The sequence below is a fragment of the Rhinoraja longicauda genome, chromosome 5 (genome assembly GCF_053455715.1).
Source record: "Rhinoraja longicauda isolate Sanriku21f chromosome 5, sRhiLon1.1, whole genome shotgun sequence".
NCBI classification, from domain to species: Eukaryota; Metazoa; Chordata; class Chondrichthyes; order Rajiformes; family Arhynchobatidae; genus Rhinoraja; species Rhinoraja longicauda.
In genome coordinates this window covers 31,917,606-31,934,891 of record NC_135957.1, presented here as the reverse complement: position 1 = coordinate 31,934,891, position 17,286 = coordinate 31,917,606, and the positions used below count along the sequence as shown (strand labels likewise).

General features: G+C 38.1%; 1 protein-coding gene across 1 annotated transcript in view; it reads right to left on the bottom strand.

Moving 5' to 3' along the window:
• asap2a (ArfGAP with SH3 domain, ankyrin repeat and PH domain 2a) overlaps positions 1-17,029 on the bottom strand; it is a 125,927-nt gene extending 108,898 nt beyond the window's left edge. Inside the window, exon 1 of the mRNA XM_078399241.1 lies at positions 16,619-17,029. Within this exon, the coding sequence (XP_078255367.1) occupies positions 16,619-16,744 (126 nt within the window). The 5' untranslated portion in view covers positions 16,745-17,029. The remainder of the gene's footprint in view (positions 1-16,618) is intronic.
• Positions 17,030-17,286: the final 257 nt, after the last annotated feature.

Genomic DNA, 17,286 nt, shown 5'->3' with positions numbered 1-17,286 from the left:
AAAAGTACGACGGTGAGTAAGGTGGGCCTAAAATTGTCGCACTATCATGTACCGTTTTGGCTGTAGTTCAGCAACAAACAAAGAGTTTTAGTATATAGATGGGACAAACATGGGCAAATGTGACTTGCTTAGATGGGGCATTGGTCGGCACGGACAAGTTGGGTGAATGTCTTTTTCTGTGCTGTATGACTGTACTGACATAGGATGTGGTAATGTAATACAAAAATATTGAAACAAAGAAAATGGAATAGAGACTTTATTAGCAGCAGGGTAGATGTGCAATAAAACTAGCTATAGAAGTCCACGAGCTTGTGGTGGATCCTGGTCACTCACCCTTTCTCTGATAACCTGCATATTCCTAATCTGGCAACAGAAAACTATGAACTATCTCTTACATTGCCATGGACCTTTCTAATTGTGTATTTTGCCAAAAAGTTGTTTTTTCAGACTTTCTTTTCACTACCTTGTATAATTTGTATTGTCTGATTTTATGTGTCTGTGGTGCTGCTACAAGCAACATTTTCATTCTACATGTACCTCACTTATGCATATGACAATAAACTCGACTGGACAGTGGAGAAAGGGAGAGAACAAAGTTGGAGATGAACGAGGTGGAATTGAGAGATAGATGGTAATTGGTGATATGTACACTGTACAACACGAGAAAGGCCCAATGTATAAGAAAAGATGACGGTGTTCACCACCCCAGAACTAAACATCCACAAGCAATGGGATCCCACTAAAGAGACCCATATGGCTTAGACCCATAAGGGATCCCATAGTTACAACTTTGATTTAGTAATGAGAGTCAAACTGACGTTCAGTGCAATATCAAATTCATTCAGCCAAGGAAGAAGTGTAGAGGGATAAAAAGTGCTGGAGTAATTCAGCAAGTCTGAAGAAGGGTCCAGACCCAAAACATCACCTATCCTTGTTCTCCAGTGATACCTCCTGACCAGCCGAGTTACTCCAGCATTTTGTATCCTTTTGGGTAAAGCAGTATCTGCAGTTCATTGTTTCTACAAGTGGTAGAGGAAGTCAGATCAAGAAAGTATGGATTCTGAGGCACCCTGCTGTGGGATGGAGAAGTAGCATCCATTGTTAAAAGTGTTATTTAAAAATGTTCAAATGATGGCGAGCGTCAGAAGTGTCCTGCATGTAGACACAAAAGATTGAAGATTCTGAATCATGAGCAAAAAGTATACTGCTGGCGGGACTCAGCAAATTAGGCAGCCTCTATGGAGGGAAATGAGCAGGGGGAGAAGTTACTTTGTTCCACAGATGCTGCTTGATCAACCGAGTTCTTCCAGCAGTTTGTTCTTTATCTTGGGTGTTCGTGGGTGGAGAGTGGAAGTGGGAAGAAAGAGTCAAGATAGGAAGCAATGAATTCTGTGGATGAGAACAAGCACTGAGTAATTAAATTAAGTAATTAGATTTTGCATGTTGAGAATATTTCCAGCATTTTTTCTTTTTATGATTGATGTTAATGTTTAGTTATTTAGTGGAAAATGGGGAAAATTTCTGTCAGCCTTTATTATTGCCAACAGAAAAAAACATTTTAAATTGAGACTTCCTCAGCAATCTTATTTTCAAAATTTCTGTTGGCTTCCCTTCTCACTCCCTCATGTTTTCACTTGAGCTTTAAGTTTTTTGTATCAATTTATTCCCTCAATCACAATATCATACAGTATACAGCTACATTTAGTCCATGTTATCCACTGCTGTGTGTAATGTCAAGGTCAGCCTCAAGCCAGATTTGCAATTTTTAATCCAACAAAAACAACCTATGCACAGATAGATGTTGAGAAACTAATCACTGTCAATATAAATATGGTCGTCAGTTTTCAGATGACATTTGTCAAGGGGCTCTCAGCTGTGCTCTGCTGCAATAGAGACCCGCCATTATTTACAAAGGGGAGTCTCACAATTTCAAATGACCATAGCTCAGTCATGGAGTTATACAGCATGGAAACAGGCCCAAATCTTCCATGCTGACCAAGTTATCTTCTTGAGCTTGTCCCATATGCCTGCATTTGGACCCTATCCCTCAAAACCTTTACTATGCATCTGTCTGAATGCTTTTCAAACAATATAATTTACCTCCCTCTACCAGTTCCTCAGGCAGCATACTCCACATATCAACCATCATCTGCTTCAAAAACTTGTCTCGCAGTTCCCCTTTTGATCTTTGTCGCACCTTAAGCTCCCTACTATGCGTAAAAGACTGTGACCATCTACATTATCTATGTCCTTCATAATTTCTTAAACCTCTAAAAGGTCACCCCCTCAGTCTCCTTTGTTCAAGCCTATCCAGAGTCTTTTTATAAGTCCTTCAATCTTAACATTACCCTTGCAAACCCTTTCTGCATCCTCTCTTGTTTAATTACATCCTTCCTATAGTATGACGACCAGAACTGCACAGAATATTCAGGTATGGTCTCACCAATGTCTTGTAAAGCTGAAACATGACATCCCAACTCTTATACCCAAAAAGTACGTACATTTAAATGAAACAGCTTATTAATCCATCGGTAGACACAAAATGCTGGAGTAACTCAGCGGGTCAGGAGAGAAGGAATGGTGACGTTTCGGGTCGAGACCCTTCTTCCTTTTAGATACAAACGTTTTAATACGTTTATTAACATGCTACTACTCATGGAACATAATAGCACATATTTATATTTAATTAGGTGATGAACTAGCTACATAGGAGCATACTTAAATAGCATTCTTATTTGTTGGGGTCCTGAAGATGTTCATACAAGATATCCCTTGTGATATCAAGGTCCACTGAACCACAGTCGTCACTTCTGTCCTTCCATCTTTCCCACTTGTTTGTGGTCTCATAAACGTTTCCTAAAATACATGCATCTGAGCATACATTAAATCTTAAAAAATGTATTCCAAAAGGTGTGTGATTTAAATTGAGAACAATAAAGAGCATGATAAAATTTGAATTGTGGGATTAGGAGATGCTGGGTCAGCTTTTCTCAATTGACAACGATTGTATCTGGAGCACAGAAGGTCTTCATATTGCATTTCAGAACTTGAAATTGTTCTTTAAGTTGAGACGAACACCCATCAAGCTACCTTTCTCCTGATGTTATATCTTAAGAAACTTTAAAATATTTTTCCTGTGTCATGCCGTCCACGAGCCAAGATAATACCGAAACTGGTTAGTTGTTCATTTCAGGATTATGTTTGTGTGAAAAATGTGAATCCTTCTTTGACATTCAATAGTTCAAATACCAAGCTAAATTGTTCAAACTACAACACAGTTTACACACAGCACATACTTCTTGTATGTTGTGGCACTCGGGTAGACTAGTACCCATGGAACTTCCTATCTGCATTCAGTATTTCTGCAAACTTTAAGAAAATGACTCAAACCCCATGACATATAATATAAATTACATAGTGTTCAAACTGGCTGAAATATCCAAATGATTTTGTTATCAGTGAAAAGGATTCCACATACCTGACAATTAACAAAAACAACAAAATAACAATGAATAATGAGCACAGAATCATGGAACAAAAATTACATTTCTAACTTTTCAAAATTAATTACTTGCTAAAATTTGGCACATTAGTGTGCTCTTCATAATAAAAATCAATGCTGTCAGTCTTACTAAATCACTTCCATACTCTTGGGATTTTCACTTCACTCACACACTTTGTCTTTATTAAAAATGGTTAAGTAAATGGAATTGTTTTTCTAAGTGAAGTGAAACATCAGGACCTTTTAAAATCAATTATAATACTGTCATGGCATTGGGATTTTTTTTCATGAAGAGCTTAAAATTTGAATTCTAGTAAATGTTCTGGAAATACATTCCCCTTTTGTACTAATTATTAAAAGGCAAATCTTTTTGTAATAAACCATCTTCCATCATTGTACAGCAAGATAACAATTAGAATTAGAATTTGCACAGAGGGACATACATAAGAATGCCCCCAAGATCAATTGCTTTGTCGGTGTTAATTCTTCTAATAAGAATGAGCTATAGAATTCTGCACTGAGCAAATGCTGGGATGAATCAGCATATGAAAGTCTGGACCTATAAGATCCTTAATTAATGACAAAAACTGAGAAACCCTCATTCAACAACAAAAAACACGTATGCATTTCTAAACCTAAAAAAATATCTGACATCTCCTGCAGAGACAGAAATAACAAAGGAACAGACTAATCAACTCAAAGGGTAAATGTTCCATAAAGGTCTCCTCTGTTACTTAAAGCAGTCCCCAGGATCCTTTGGATTAGAAATGCACAAGCCACTTATGAAAAGAGAACTTAAACTGGTCCAAGACAGACTATTAAGGCAATTCTCTATGACCTCCATTTTTTTTCTGTCCAGCAACAGAAACTGTAGAGAATGTAACTGCTCTCAAAAGTTCATCTCCATTCTAAGCCTGCAACACAATTACATTCAAGCCGTTAATTAATGGGTCCTGGGATCATTCTTGTAAACCTCCTCTGGACCCTCTCTAAAGCCAGCACATCCTTCCTCAGCTATGGTGTCCAAAATTTTCCAAATGTGGCCTGACCAGAGCCTTAGAGCCTCAACATTACATCCCTGTTTTTGTATGCAAGCCCCCTTTATCTAGAAAAAAAGCTGTAAAACAGTGCCTTACAAAAATTATCTTTTAAATTTACAGTGGCCTACAGGACCAAACATTTCTCTTGTTGCTCCCATTTTCTACCAGGTTAATTGAGAACCAAATCAATTTTAATCTACAAAATTCCTTTTGATAAACACACTCTCACTGACCTTTCCACTTCAGTTTAGCCCCAATGTCTACAACACATAACAGGAATGCAGTCCAACTGCATTGATCTTGTAATTCTCTGTCTTCCCACCCTGCATTGAAGTCACATGTTTTGAAAGAATGAATTTTTGGCTGAAAAAAAGATTCCTCATCCTATACCAGGTAAAGTGATGTGACAAATTGGAAGGCACAACTTATTTGTTTAGCACAGGAGGGAGAGCTGAAAAATGGGAAAATATATAAAGGGAGTCTTTCATTCATTCCCTCCCCACCCACCCCGCCTGCTCTATTTGTACCACACATTTCACTGCACATTCAAACTTCATTTGCAGCATAAAATTGTCATATGTGTACAAGAGGCCTCTCTCACCAACATTTTCCATTATTTGCTCTGGAAACATAACTCAAAACAGGCAAACATCCAAGCTTACTTCCTGGCTTTCAAGACCAAACAGCTTAAAACTGTGTACAGCTGGTTTCTGATAAAGGAGTTAGAGCTATTATTAGTGAGTGAGAGCTCAAGCTGAACATGAAGTCACCACCGAGGCTTAGAATTTGAAATACTCTTAAGCCAGTAGAAAATTTGAACTTATTGCTGAAAATGTGTATACAAATCACCGTTCTCCTACGAGGATGACGAGAATCAAAGCAAATGGATTGGGGAACTTCAGTTGTCAGAGAACTGGATTGAATTAACAATATAAGGAGAGTTTGGGTAGGCTGGATCTCTTTTACTGGGGCAAAGGGCGCTGAGAGATGACATGAAAGGTTTGTAAAAAATATGTAAGATATTAATAGGTAGGTAGCTAAGTCTATTTCCCTTGGTATGGGGTGCCTAACAATAGAGGGGTATGTTTAAGATGAGAAGGTGGTGATTCAAAGGAGATCTGGAAGGGTGGGAGGTAATTTTCTTTTCATCCCACAGAGTAGTTGGTATATGAAATGAGGTCCCAGAGGAGGTATTGGTGGAGGCAGGACCAGTAACAACACTTAAATAGAACAATGAAGCACAGGAATAGACCCGTCACCCCATGTCTGGCCTGAACATGATGCTAAATTATACAACTACATAAATTATATGACTCAGACTGTTCATTTTGATGGGAGCACAATAGCAAAATTCAAGATGCATCTGAACAGGTGCTTGAATGAGTTGGCATGGAAGGATGGGCATAACGGTTAACATAGACATTGTGAGCCAGAGGACCTGTTTTTATGCTGTACAATTAATTCTATGTCTCCATGAGAAACATCCTTGGGTTTGTTGAAGTGCAATGGATAAATTAATAAAGGAAGGACAAATTTTCTTGATATTACAAACAAGTCACATCCAAATGTACTGAGGCAAAATATATTTAGAACCTCAAAGCCAACAAAATATATTCTTACTGCCCAAGGTGTCTGAATATCATAATTGACACCAGAAATGCTGGTTCGTGCAGACTCGATGGGCTGAAGGGCCTGTTTCCACGCTGTATCTCTAAACTAAACTAATCTTGGAATGCATGAATTCAGACTTGCCAATGAGTGACTTGGCACTCACCAGCTGGTGTATGAACTAGCCATGACCATAAAATTATATCAATAAATAAAACTGAAGGTGAACAGTAGCAAAAACTAACTAAGAGTCAGATGTTACCAAGTAATGGATTCAACAATAAAAGCAGGATTTTAAGAAAAATAACATTTCAATGAAAACTTATAACAGGAAATCTGAAGGAGAAATGGATCCTAAAGATTACCTCTAAAATATTTGGAAAACCACAAAACAATATCCAAGAGAAATCAAGTTCAACTCTAGTCACGGATAAAAATGGTGCTTTGCTTACTAAATATAATGCAAGACATAAACATGCAAAGGAAACGCATGATATAGATAAAGATAGATAAAGGAGATAAAGATAGAGAGGGGATCTGGAACTACTCAGAAAAGTTTACATATAATAAGTAGAAGCATGAAAACAAAGATGGGAAAACAAAACCAGCCTGGATAACAGATTTGCAATTAAAGAAACAACAGATGATATACTGCACAAAATCTTCAATAGAGAGAAAAGAAAAACTTAGCCAATGCAGGATACTAAATCAATAGCAGTAGATAATAACAATAACTATTTCTAAGCGTAGGCAAATTTACAATGCACTTTTGTTTTTTGATCAGTTATCCATTATATTGTTAAATAATCTTAAACCTCAAATAAATATTGTAAAAGGTAGAAGAGCAAGCTGCTTTCACATCTGGAAGAACAGTAAATTGCCAACTTTTGAATCGTGTGTACACTGTATAGTAACTACCCAAGAACTTGACCATAATTCCATATATTTTTCAAAAGCTTTTGACAAATGGTAAAACAAAATACTTTGGCTGAAAATGAAAAGGACACCTAGAGGTGTCTTGTGGAGGAACAATACAAGTGGTTGTATGGAACTGTTTGCAATGCTAGCAGGCATATGGCAAGGCTGCCACCTTTGATTGCCCTAATTTAATTTATACTTGAGAAGCTGGCAGATATAGTAAATTGGAAGGTGAAAAATTAACAACCTTCAATTTACAAGAAAATTAAATAAGATGTGGAACTGCAAGAACTCACAGAAAGCACAGAGACATGGAATGAAAGTGCACAATACTGATAGACTTGCATAAGTAACTAAGGAACAGCAGTGCCTCACAAATACATGTCCATCCATCCCTTCAGGCACCACCTGCCCTATCCATGGAAGACTATGCAGTTCCCACATTGGCACTAATAGTCACCTCAGAACCCATAAAGAAAGCAAAGCAACCTCAATCCTGAGGAACTGTCCAAAAACAAGATCAAATTAATTGTCTCAGCCAATGGTGTGCCTTTAAAATCTAAATAATCCAATAATCTAAAAACATGCAGTACATTTAAAAATAGCTAAGCAACCATTAGAATCATGGTTGCCCATCAAGTGTATGCCTAAACTTTGTAGGGCAACCCTGGCAGTCCATTCCCTGCTCTTTTCACAGAGCTGAGCAAATGATTTTCTCTCAAACATCTATCCAAAGGTCCTTTTAAAGTCCAACACATTCCCTTTCCTCCATTCTCGCAGAGAGCTCTTAATCACAACCATATCCCACGAGAAAAAGCTTGCTTTTTCACAGTTCCATGATACCATTTGCCTATCACTTTTAATCTGTTTCCCTGCTCTTTTAATCATCCATTGATGGGCTGAGTTTCTGATTGCCATCTCAATGTTATACACTTTTATCAAACTAGTAGTTGAAGCAGCTTAGGCAGAGTTGCTATGCTGTTTGATGAAATTTAATGCAGACGTGCTAAATGACACGATTTAAAAGAACAGGGACTTATGAAATCAATGTAGTTTCACTTATACTAATCTTTGAAAATGAAGACAAGTTGATAAATCTAATGCAAAATTTGTTTCATAGAGAGCAAGAGCACAAAAGTAAGAAAGATAAGCGTAGCTTTTAGAATCACAGATTCGGAGACAGCAATAATATTTTGCCCAATTCTTGGCATCAAGCTTTAGCAAAGATGGGATTGTTCTATTTGAAGTAGAGGAAGTACTGCTGGTTCATTCTACATCAGGAAGATTCAATAAACTTCCCATAAAAAATAATTTAGGTTTTTTGCAGAGTAAATAAAAAGGAACCTCTTTCCCATGACTTGAAAGATGACACAACCTTGAACCTGGTCATCATTAACAAAACACTGCAGTCCACAGAACAAATGGAACACAGCAACACATTCATCAGGATATACTTCCGTATTATCAGCCATCGAACCCTGCCACTTGCAAACATTTTTTTAAATATTGATTTTCCTTTCACACTCAGTAAATACAATTGCACAGGTTTTATAAACTGCTATTAAATGAGTTAATTACTATCAATGTCTCAGATGTCTTCAGCTGGGCATTAAAATTCTCATGATCTTAATAAATAATGAACAGGAGTTCATTTTCCATCAGCAGCCAGCATTTATACTTCAACAAATATCACTAAAACACACAACATCGCCATTTAGCTTAATGTTACTTATGGGAAGTTTGCAATGTGCACACCATTTAACATCCTCTTCCGTTACAACAGTAGCAAAACAGTAAATCTAAAAATCTACCACTCTTGGGAACTATGACATAGATTTTCTGGCCTAATGGTAATTATTCTTATTAATATTGCCAACCTACTTGTAACTTTTTTTTAACATATTATGCAAGCTTCTTTTTTCAGTGAATCTATGAGTTTTAAGGAAATGGGGAAATAGAACCTGGTGCGTTTCAGCTAACCAAACAAGTTGAAACAATCACCCTGGACCATCGCACCACTGTTCCTGTTTCTGATAGCACACCAGGCCCACAGACCAAATCCCAACCGTGGCTGCACCTGCTTACACTCAACGAACAAGCAAGGCAGATGCAAAACACTGGAATTTCCAAACAATTAAACATCAGAGTTGCATTTTTTTTTTAAAGATAATGAAAACTGCTTCAAAAATGCAATATAGTCATGAAGTATATAAAGTCCATGAACCTCAAGTAATTGATAGAATAGGGTCTTCCAGTTCAGAAATTCTTCAGTAACAGGTTTAGTAGCAAAACAGCACTATCAATGCCTCCAAACCCAGAAATTTAAAAATGTTGCAAGAAATGTTGAAAGGCCAAATTCTCTGGATCATCCGAATCAATCAGCCAGCTTGTTGTTACGGTTCCACAAGGTCCATAGTATGCAGATTGTACATTAATCTGTAGCATCCAAAATTAGAATAAAGAGAAACTGGAAAATGTAGTCATTAAGGTCAATTACAGAATTTAAGGGTACTGCAGTAGAGACAGGAAACATGTCCATAAAAGACATCTTCAACATTTAAGATGTCTAGACCAATTCCAAAATCTTGGTCACTCCTTACAAACCAATAAACATTTGATCTAAAAATCAACAAAGTATTCATGGATTCAATAATTAATACTCCTACCTCTGCTACCATTTCCTGTGATCACTTGGCAATCCTACTCATTTGTTTTTTCTCAACCAAAACAGTTAACAATTAAACAGTAAACAAATAACCCAGAAAATTGCTCATCACACTGAAGACCTTGCATAATAAACAAAAAAGAATCAGTCTTGTTGCTGGCTGCCACTTGATAAACAATGAACAGAATAAAATAAGGCAATAATCACTTTACAAGTTTAATAAGCTACAAATTTCAGGTTGGTAAACTCTCCCACAGAGCATGACTGAAGTCTGATTTTAATTACCAACCTTCCACTTACCCTCGCCCAAATACGATATAGATCTAGTGAATTTGATTGCTTGACCTTGTAGCATTTTGATTCATTGAGAATATATTCTCTATCACAAATTTACGCCAAGGCTCTGTGGGGGAAATGTGCGGAACATCATTAAAAAGAACGAGAACACTGGTGAGCCTACTAATCGCAAAGGGACTGCAGGCCAAGGAAGACCTCCACAGCTGATGACAGAAGAATTCGCTTGAAATAAAGAAAAATCCCCAAACACCTGTCCGACAGATCTGAAACACTCTTCAAGAGCCAAGTGTGGATTTGTCAATGACCACTGTCTGCAGAAGACTTCATGAACAGAAATACAGAGGCTATACTGCAAGATGCAAACCACTAGCCAGGTTACAGATTGCCAAGAAGTACTTAAAAGAGCAAACACAGTTCTGGAAAAAGGTCTTGTGGACAGATGAGATGAAGATTAACTTATATCAGAGTGATGGCAAGAGCAAATTATGGAGGAGAGAAGGAACTGCCCAAGATCCAAAACATACCATCTCATCTGTGAAACATGGTGGTGGGGGTGTTTTGGCCTGGGCATGTATGGCTGCTGAAGGTACTGGCTCACTTATCTTCATTGATGATACAACTGCTGATGGTAGTAGCATAATGAATTCTGAAGTGTATAGACACATCCTATCTGCTCAAGTTCAAACAAATGCCTGAAAACTCATTGGCTGGCGGTTCATTCTACAGCAGGACAATGATACCAAACACACTGCTAAAGCAACAAAGGTTTTTCAAAGCTAAAAAATTGTTAATTCTTGAGTGTTTAAATTAGTCACTTGATCTGAACCCAATTGAGCATGCCTTTTAATATGCTGAAGAGAAAACTGAAGGGGACTAGACCCCAAAACAAGCATAAGCTAAAGATGGCTGCAATACAGACCTGGCAGAGCATCACCAGAGAAGACACCCAGCAACTGGTGATGTCCATGAATCAGACTTCAAGCAGTCATTGCATGCAAAAAATATGCAACAAAATACTAAACATGACTACTTTCATTTACATGACATTGCTGTGTCCCAAACATTGTGGTGCCCTGAAATGGGGAGACTATGTATAAACACTGCTGTAATTTCTACATGGTGAAACCAAAATGTATAAAAATGGCCTTTATTAAAATCTGACAATTTGCACTTTAACCACGTGTGATTTTTTTACTATTACAAATCTCAAATGGTGGAGTACAGAGGCAAATAAATAAATGATGGGTCTTTGTCCCAAACATTATGGAGGGCACTGTATCTCTTGGATTTGAATTGGTCCATAATTGCACCATTGCTGAAACAAATGTCATATGCTCTTTTTGCATTCTTTCCATTTTTATTTATGTTCCAATAGTGGCATCTATACAATTCCAGAACTCGAGATGGAGTTGTGTAATCTTAAAATGCAATGAATTGCATTCATGCTTCAAAGTCTGACAGGATCCAGGGAAATGACAAGCGAAAGATTGATAGACTATTTCAGGCTTTCCTTTGTTACTTTAAAACATTATTTATTCCCCCTTATGAAATTACAATATTATCATTTTATTGTTTGTCATTTTGGTACCCGCGTTTTAACTCTGAGTTCTTCCCATTTCTCCCCACCCCTCCCCCACCACGCCCAGAGTCATGCCAGTAAAATCACTGACTAATATATTCTATTAAAAATCTGAATGTAAATACTGGGAGCATAGACTTCAGACCATTTTGAGCTCGGTGCTGTTTGATTATTGGCACTGCACATCAAAAGTTTCACCAGGATAAGGAAACGCAACAAATTTTCTAAGGAGAAAATTTGGGAGTACTTTATCCAGTCAAAATGAAAAAAATGTTCTATGCATACCACATTTAATCTATATTAGGAATGACAACATGATGCTCTTTCAACCATCACAACACAGCCACAAAAGGACTGTGCTGTCATCTATAACGACCCAAAGATACTAATTTGAGTTAACAAGTTGAGCAATGTTTATTGTACGATCCCACTAATACTTCAAAAATCATCTCTCAGCTTATGCAGTGCCGTCAGTCCATTCTTGAGGGCATCCATCACTTATCAGGAAGGTTAGCCCATTGCACGATTTATCATCTGGTACAATCAGCAGAAATTGCCAGCCTCAAAATAGGAGAATATTCTTTAAAAAAAAGACTTTCAATTAAATGATTGAAAAAAAGGTCTATTCCATTCTGATGTAAAAATCTTGCCCGAAAAGACTTGGGGAAAAAACCAATAGGTCAAACAAAATTTCATTTTAGGCTTTCTACTTTTACATTTATACAATATTATAGCTTTAACAGTAATTGTGATTAAATATTGCTTAAAGGTATTACAACAGAAATTTAAAGATGATCTAAATTAATATTTAATAACAACCAGGGTCAAAATCAATAATACAGTAAATATTTAAATTCATAAACTTCCACAATTGGATATCCTGTGGGAATTCATTGAAAGTTAAGTTCAGTACCTCATTCATATATTTTTTTAAACAAACTGCTGGAGGAACACAGCGGGTCAGGCAGCATTTGGGGAAAGAGACAGACAAATAGCATTTTGAATCACGATTCTTCAGACTAAAGAAGAGCCCCAATCAAAAGGGTCACATGTCTATTTCCCTCCACGGATGTTGCCTGATCCGCCTTGTTCCTTCAGCAGTTTTTTTACTCAAGATTCCAGCATCTGCATTCTCTTATGACCTAATCCGTAATCTTAGCATAAAACAAACCTGGGTGGGAAAGCAAGCAATGACGATGATGCAGTATCAGCAAAGGGAATGAACAGGTCAAGCAATGAACAAGGTAGGAGCTGAAGTAAAATGGGGGGGGGGGGGGGGAATGTGGATTAAGACACATGGTAAAAATAACAGTAAGGTAAAAATGTTGTATGCATTCACCTGCTCTCGACCCAATACCTGCTCTGATATAAATCATGGCCAAGTCTATGATGTGTGCACATTTTAACACTTGAACCCAATAACCCAAATATTGCTCAAATCTCAGACTCGAATCGTCGATGACTGAGCATCATCTATCCTCTCGTGTTAAATATGGAGTAATCAACCTCAATGAAAAGAACAAATAACAGTTTCATCATAAAACAGAAAATGCTGTTTCCTCAGCCTCGGAGGCAGGGGCAAAGAAAGTTAAGATCAAAAGGAATGAGTAGAAAACAGAAAGGTCCATGATACGGTTGAGGAGAGAGGAAATTAATTATGCAAGTGATGATGAGTTAGGTCTCAGTGTTATAAGGCATGCAAATAGTGAGGTGCTGAAGGTTGCAAATAAATGAGAAATAATCAGCATACAATTAAAACTACAAATTAAGATAAAGGCTAAAGATGCAGATAAATTGTTAATGTGTTATTAAATATGCAAGTATTTTACTATATCTCAAACACAATAAAACATCTAAAACAGTGTGCCCAGAAATTCCTTCCAAAATGCAACAGAAATAACTGCAGCACAATAGGAGGCAAGACCAAGTACAGATTTTATAAAGATCAATTTTAATTACTGTAATTCTTCTACAATACAAATCCAGGCCAAGGAGTACTAATTAGTCAGCTATTAGTTCCACCTAGTAAAGGTGCAATATAATGACATCCATGTACTCAATTTCATAAATTGACCTCCACTAGCTAATGTTGTTTATTTATTTATATGCTGTAACTGTAATTCTTTTTTGTGCACAACCCGCAGGCATTGCCACTTTCATTTCAATGCACAGTATGTGTATGTGACAAATAAATTTGACTTGACTTGTTTTGAAAATGTGTCTGCAAATATGCTGCAATTTTAGTTTCCAGTTTGTAGGATATGAATTCTACATGTCTGGTCAAAGTTCATCCTTTGTTTGCGTGGTGCCAGTAACCAAACAGAACTCAGAGCTCACCAATGATCCACCTTATTTACTTTAATATATTTATTGATTGAACTACATTCTAGCATGTATATGTTTCAAAATCAACAAATATGCTGTTGCAATACAAATCTCTCCGGCTTGCTAATTTTCTAGAAATTTTTTCAAACAATGAGATGATAGATCACATTTGGCCAGAATGGATGCCTGCTGGAAAATATCGTACTAAACACCATCATTATCTGTTGTGTGTTATGAATCACGCATCCAAGATCACTTATTTATACTGCAATATTATATTCTAGTATCCTCCACTAAGTTATAACACACAAGCTTACACAATTAGGCCAGCATCTGGGAGCCATAACCACAGGAGGTAATTTTCTGTACCAATAAGTAACACACTGAACAAAGGATTCCCAATATTCTGTGAAGTAAAAGACATGACAACTGATAATATGTATGCTGGAAAGAGATCCCTGTGGTATTCAAGATGACCATATAATAGATTACATAATTTTTCCCCAAAAAGTATTTTTACATGGAGAAATGACTAAAATATATTTTCTATTTGGCCATTTTTTTTTAAATAAATGATTTGCAACACATCTCCAATCCATCATAATTATGAATGATGACTTGGTCAGTAGCTCACATCACCTTACTCTCAATAATACATGCTTCTGTTGAATTTCAACAGATAACAGTCTTTCTTTGTGAACTATTTTTGCTACTGTCGTTGCTCATCAACGTCATTTTCCAGAAAACATTTAGAAAATAAGCACAGAAGCAAGTTGCAACTTTGCTAAGAATAATCGCAAAGTGGTGCACAGAAAACCAATGGCTGTCAAATAAGTATGTTATCAAGTTCCTTTCCTTACACACATTTCCTGTATACTACTGAATAAATCCAAGAATATAAACTAAATGAGGCAGCACAATGAGTGAAGCTCGTTGTTTACAGTTCTAATGAAAAGGGGAATGGGGTGGCCTAGATTCAATAAATGAAATACTCTTTAAAGTAATCCAAATGTTAATTAACCCATCTTCCTTAGAAGGAAGTACATTTCACGATGCAGTCAAACGAAGTACAATTTTTCCACATTATACACAAGCAAAATTCAAATTAAGACTAGTTAAGACATGAAAAATTATTCAGGAATATATCATGTCAAAAAAGTGCACAACTGCTGCCTGATCTCTTGAGCATTTACATCTATGTCGCTTTTTATTTCAAATTCTGTACCTCTGCAGATTTTGTTTCCTTTGACCTTATAAGCAAATGTGATACTTGAAAAGATATAAGTAACAACGTTATTATCAACACTAAACAAAAACATTGATTACTGAAATACAATTTTGCAAAATTGTTATTTAAAAGTTATTTGCAAACTTTATTGGCCTCTAAACAAAACACTTGCCCCCATTTTATCAATGTCTTCGACTGCAAAGATGGAGTACATCAAGACCAATGGAATAACATGAGCAGAGTCTCACTTTCTTTTCACATCTTTTGTTAGCTGATTTACAATTGTGTACTAAACTTTTACTGCTGTTTGTATTGCTATTTGTGTAATATTTATTTTTAAATGTCACTTGATGGTTAATCGAAACTGTTAGGAAAAGAGGTTCCACCAATTCAAATACAATAAAAAACAGAAAATGTTGGAAGGCAACACCTGTACAGAAAGAAACAAAGTTACGTTTAAGGTCTTCATAACTGGGAAAATTTACAAGACATGACTTGGTGTTTTTTTGTCAAATTCGCTGCAAATCAAATTTTGTGAATATAAAACTTTATTGAACACGCCGAATTTTGGATGAGACATAAAGGTATAAAAGTAAGCTTATTTTTCCACATGTTAATTATGTATTGGTTTCAACATGTTTCAGGTCTTTTTTCCCCGAACAAAGCATCATTTTTCTCCAGTCTTGTTTTTGTGGTGCAGTCGGGAATTATTCCCCTTTAACAAAACATAATTATACAACTAGTCGCCTATAATAGTAGGCCAGCAAAGAAAAATACCCAAACCGAAGAAAAAATATTTCTCGAGGTGGAGTTGTTTCGATCCTTAAAACTGTGAACAATGCGCTTTGGGAGAGTTTCTCTTTCATTGAGAATACCGCACACGCAAAGTAAGTTTATTTAATCACCCATTACCCTGTCGGTTCAAACCTGAACTGACTCTCCCCAAAAAACAATCCAGCTCAAGAATTAATTGGAACACATATCTAAAGGAAAACATTCACGGATGCATCATCTCAAATGAAGGACAGAAAAAAAACTCCACTTAAATCATTGTCAGTACAGAACACGAAGGGGTGCAGGCATCCACTTGTCGTGTGCCCCTTGACAAAATACATTGTTGTCCTTTTCTAACACAGGGGACCATCACGTCGCCCCCCCCCCCCCCCCTCCTGGGAAAGACTTGTACTTTGCCCTCCCGTCAGGTTTCAGAGACTAACAGGGGTTTGTGCCCGGCTCGCCACCCTGCCTTGGGCCAGACCCGGAGCTCCGGGGACCGACTCTCCGCCAAGGCAGGGGAGCAGGAGGGATGCCGAGGGAGGCGAGGAGAGCGGAGCCGGGTAGAGCCGGCGGTGAACGGGATCAGACAGGAAAGTATTGTCAATCAGTGGCGGCCGGCTGGGAGAAGAAGTTTCCCGGGGAAGGGAGGGGGTTGCTGGGGAGTGCTGTTGCACCTTACCTCCTCCAAGGCAGCCACCGTGTTCCTGCACTGGCTCATCTTGGTGGTGAAGCTGGAAGCGGTGGGGGATTTGTAGTCCTCGTTCGTCTCCGCTACGAATTCCGACACTGTGATCTGGTCCGGCATGGCAGCTCTTTTCTCTTTCTTTCCTCCCGGCCGGCAGGGAACGCGCTCCGGTTTCCTTGCGCTCGCTCGTTCACTCGCTCCGCTCGCGCCTGCGATGGCCCTTTTCACATTGGAGCTCCGTGCGCGCGGCGGTGATCGCCAACCGAAGTCCAGCACCAGCCCTCCGCGCGCTCACGTTCGCACACGCGCGCTCACGTACCGGTTATCCGCGCGTTCGCGTTCACGCACCGGCTATCCGCGCGCGCTCACACACAGCTCGCGCTCACAGCGCCCGGCCCTGACACGGGGGTGGTGGTCGATGAGTGCGCGGCCGCCGCCTGTCCCGCTCCCAGGACGAAAACGCGAAAAAGCTGGAGTAACTCAGCGGGACAAGGCAGCATCCCTGGAGAGAAGGAATGGGTGACGTTTCGGGTCGAGACCCTTCTTCAGACTGAGAGTCAGGGGAGAGGGGGACTTAAGAGATGTTTTGGAAGGTGTGAAATCCCAGGATTTCTTTTCTTTACCCCTCGCTGAGGCGGGAAGACTGCAAGGCGCAGGCGCGA